Source organism: Atta colombica, unplaced genomic scaffold, assembly GCF_001594045.1.
Source record: "Atta colombica isolate Treedump-2 unplaced genomic scaffold, Acol1.0 scaffold1, whole genome shotgun sequence".
Classification (NCBI taxonomy): Eukaryota; Metazoa; Arthropoda; class Insecta; order Hymenoptera; family Formicidae; genus Atta; species Atta colombica.
This window is the reverse complement of record NW_017259183.1, coordinates 2,054,907-2,059,465: the sequence shown is the minus strand read 5'-3', so window position 1 is coordinate 2,059,465 and position 4,559 is coordinate 2,054,907. Positions and strand designations below refer to the sequence as shown.

General features: G+C 26.1%; 2 protein-coding genes across 2 annotated transcripts in view; both read right to left on the bottom strand.

Annotated features, from left to right (window-relative positions):
* Positions 1-1,332, bottom strand: part of LOC108692551 (scm-like with four MBT domains protein 1) — a 10,059-nt gene extending 8,727 nt beyond the window's left edge. Inside the window, exon 1 of the mRNA XM_018200973.1 lies at positions 1,128-1,332. The gene's annotated coding sequence lies outside the window, so the exon portion shown is untranslated. The remainder of the gene's footprint in view (positions 1-1,127) is intronic.
* Positions 1,333-2,601: 1,269 nt separating this feature from the next.
* Positions 2,602-4,559, bottom strand: LOC108686427 (the record flags this gene model as incomplete). Its single annotated transcript, XM_018191775.1, has 3 exons — positions 2,602-3,625; positions 4,135-4,278; positions 4,419-4,559. Coding segments are annotated over 3 exons (804 nt in total), but the record flags the coding sequence as incomplete, so codon positions are not given.

The following is a 4,559-nucleotide window of genomic DNA, read 5'->3' as shown; positions in this document are numbered from 1 at the left end:
TAATAATAATATAAAAAGATTTTAAATAATTTAAGGAAATATAGAAAGGAATAATATTTAAAGAAATAAAATCTTTTTTTAATGTTTATTGATATCAAGATATTATATTATTATTTGATATAATAACATATTTTTATAAAAAAAAATTCAAAATTTTTCTCCAAGAATCCAAAAAAACTGTTCTACTTTGCACAAGTTAGTTAAATAGATCATTTTAACAAATCATGCAATCAACTATACGCATATATGCGTACAAAATTAGTGGGGATGCGCATGCGTTGGAAAATCTTATAATCTGGGATGACTAATTGTTAAATCTGTAAATTATCGTTACTTGTTAGTGATAAAACAATCGCTCTTACCACGTAAAAGACTCGAATTCGATTATTATAAATAATTTTAGAAGGAAAGATATTATTAGTAACGTAGACACAAGTCTAAAAAATATAAATAAATCTAATTGAAATTGCGTTCCTAACAGAATGAAACACAATAATAAAAACACAATAATAAAAATAATAATCTCAAATATCAAATCCAATAATAAATAGTGATACTTATTAACTAGTTAGAGCATAAACTATATAGAAAATAAAAAATAATTATTAGGATGTCGGGTGCCTACTATTACGCCCCTGATGCATAATAAAGACTTTGCTACGTATATATAAAATACAAAAGCATAACATGCGGTTCATTCATTTTACCTGCACCTTCTGCACTCGATTCATCACCCTTTCTCTCTCTAATGGCCAAATAAATATTCATCTTCTTTCAAATGCAAAAAATTATATGGAATACAAATATAACAAACAGATCTGTATACAGATTTTTATCTTAACTGAGCAAATTCATAATAAATGATAATTTTAGAAAATATGTGCTGTATTTATAACAAATAAAATGCTTATGTTATGCTTTTGCACTTAAAATAATTTCGTGTGTAAAAATTTTGGTATAGACATGCATCTGTAGCAAAAATTGTCTTTAAACTTTAAATATAACCATTTCTTTTAAACCAATCGTTATTTCTTTCATACAGCTTTATTGTATAATTATAATTCTATCAACAATGAAAAAATAAAATGTTTGCATACTCAAAAACAGTTCTTGTACACTTTCTTTACCAAAAATATCAGCCTCACAGATTTCTACAGGAAAACTAGAAAAAATCCTACGGATGAGAATACGGATCTATAATATACGCGTATTATTGACACACATGTATGTATATTCAGGACGTCCACGCGTTGTTTCTTTTCTCTTTTAAACAATCGATGATTCGACACATACACTAGGTACTATTAAAGAAAGTCAATTAAAAGCTGACTCGAGACCAACAAGAACAATCATAAATGAACATTTACGACGAACAAAATAACGAACATATAAAAATGAGTCTTAACACCGATAAGGTACTATTAAAGACGGCCAGCCACGGGTAAATTTTCATGATCAAGTGAACTCGGAGGTAATTGAAGAATACAGACATTATCGACCGTTTCAACCGTTCAATATTTAATAGACATCAGACTCTATTAGTCAATAATAGAGTATTAAATTTATGATTTATAATATTATATAAATACATAAATAGGCATACATATTTATAACCCAATAATATATCATATGTGTTGCTACAAAACTATTTTTTTATAAGAATCAATATCACGAATAATAATGCATATCTTAAATGAAAATAGAATATTATCATGTCATCAAAATGTATCCAATGGACAAAATATTAGTAAAAAAAATAATATGCAAACAATGTTGGCAAATTGAACATAGTAATTGCAAGAGATATGCACATTTATATCTATATGTGAAGTATCTATATTATCATTATGGATATTATCATTATGGATAATAAATTGAAAATTATTGATTAATCATTTAGATATTTTAATTTCATATTATCACTTTCTTTAATACATAAATATGATTTTTGATTCGTATCGAAAATATCAAGATGATGTCAAATGACTTTAACGTCTTTAATAAGACGATTACTATGCTACTAATATATATATTCGTATTTAAAAACTTTATAAAAATCGATATATAAAAATATATTTTATAGATTTCACAATTATATTAAAATACATATATTTAAAATGTTTAAAAGCGTAAAGTATAATGAAATTCATTGGTTGAAACATTAATGTGAAACATTTGAATTACTTATTATAACTTTGTATTTTTTCAATTGACGCAATTTTTTATATTTACTTTTGTAAGAGAGATCTTCGAAAGTTTTACATACATAAATTTATATTAAAGAACTTAAAAAATTAGTCTCTTATAATTCGTCTTCTATAATAATTCGTCTCCTATAATAATTCGTCTTTTTAAAAATATATAAGACACTAATTATAAGTAATTTCTATTGAAAAAAAAGGGACAGTGTCTTTGCTGACTCATCTCGAACAGAGTCAGCAAATCAAAAAGGCTATTAATTTAAGAATCACTTAGCAAATAAAGATTTCCAGGTACTTATTTAAGAAAGTTCAGAACATCTTGAAAATTATTTCTGAAGTGTATAAAAACTTTTGCAGAAGTTCTATAAATAATTCTCTAATAATCAAATAAATTTATTTAATAAAATATTTTATTTCTTTTTATTTCTTTTAGAACAATTTTATTTCAAAAAAATTTGCAAATATAATTTACATATATTAATAAGAATTATTTCTAAGAAATTAATTACAAAAGTAATGAAAATGAGAAATATATTTCGATATGTATTTCAACAAAAGCTTGCAGAAAATAGAAATGATTTAAAATCGTGTTAAATAACTTTGTGGCATAGAGTCGCATGGCTGCTATGGGATTCAAATCCACCCAGACCACACATATCAAATTTTACTTGATCATCATTTTGATTACCAAGATAATGACTAATTATTAAGAGAATCTTTGCCACGATAATCTCTTCCGAGGCCGTTCCATGGTAAAGTATTTCTTCCACCTTGAGCTATTCGAAATTAAAAACTGTAGGTCCCATATATCAGTGAATATCAGATGCAGAAGAGATTACGACTGACAAAAGACAACGCACTGAGAAAGAGAAATAATTTTTTAATGCTATTAGTTCATCAGGTGATCACAGATTCGGTTCAGAAGAAATCACATTATTGGAACTTCCGGATTGGTAAGAATATACAGAAAGCGATGGTGAAATAGCAGAATAGGCCGTGGATATAGGCGATCTTTGAGGAATCGAATCTTTGTATTTCCCTAATTCTGCTTCTATAAGAATCTCATTAATGTAATGTTTAGCCATTATACGTGAATAATTATCTAATTTCTTCAGTGTCAGTGCCACGTATTCACCATAAGTCTCATTTTCATCTCGTTGATATTCTTTTTCTGCAATAGTAGCTTTTAAAATATACATTTCACTTGGCTTATCTTCATTAATCTTTCTTTTCTTTGGGTTATTTAATTCTGGAGAATAAAACATTTTCAAATGTTTTCTTCGCAACGAGGTATTATGCAATCGTACACTTCTCTCTGATTCGTGTAATATAGCTTCTACTTTCGGACATGTTATGTCTGTTTCATTAATACCTTCTTGATCCTTAAGGTCACTACTTTCTTTCTGTCGACATGTTTCAGAAGTCTGAAATAACGACAACATTACCATAAATATATTATACATTATGACTTGTATTCAAAACACGCTTACAATGTTAGCACTTGCATAACGTAAAGTATACCAACATACTATAACTTTACGTTATGCAGATTATAGAATTTTAAAGATAAAAGCGCGTTGTGAATACGGGCCTAATTATTTTGATATAATTTATTTAGTAATTATTTTGATAAGTTATATTACCAAAAATTGTAATTATATTTAGCAGTATTTATATATAATTAATTTTAAATTCTAGATATAAAATTTTGTGACTGAATATATAATTTGAAGAGCAGAATGAACAAATAATAATATGGTTCGAAGGAAAAACAATACTGGAAACTAAAGTTTATTTTTTCTAAAAAAAAAAAAAAGTAGTTTATGAAAATTCATAATCTATTCTAAAAAGAGAAAATATACTAAAATTGAATGTTAATTTTACTTTCAAAATTAAAATTAAAAGAAATTTATAAAATGTATGTTTATTTTACCTCAGAAATATTTCTTATTCCTCTTGGTTTATAATGATCCCCCAAGAACGTCATTGCACGATATGCAAACCATTTTGACAATACTTTTTTCTCAGTTCCTTTTGCAGAATCAATCATCTTAATTCTCTCTCTTCTGTATGACGCCTAGAAAAAGTACTCATAGATTCATTATCAATAATTAAAGACTCATGTTGAATATAAAATAATTACGCAATAATTCTCAAAGTTATAATTACTTTTTGCAATAAAATACTGGTATATAAAAAACAAATATATTTGTTTACCTGTAATGAAAGCCATTTCTTTTTAACATCTAGTATTGTTGTACAGAATTTGTTGGCAAGATTTTCCCACGTCTCATTTTTTTTCCTACTAATTTTATAATATGGATCTGAAGAATCCCATAAAATCGGTAAGCTTTCAAT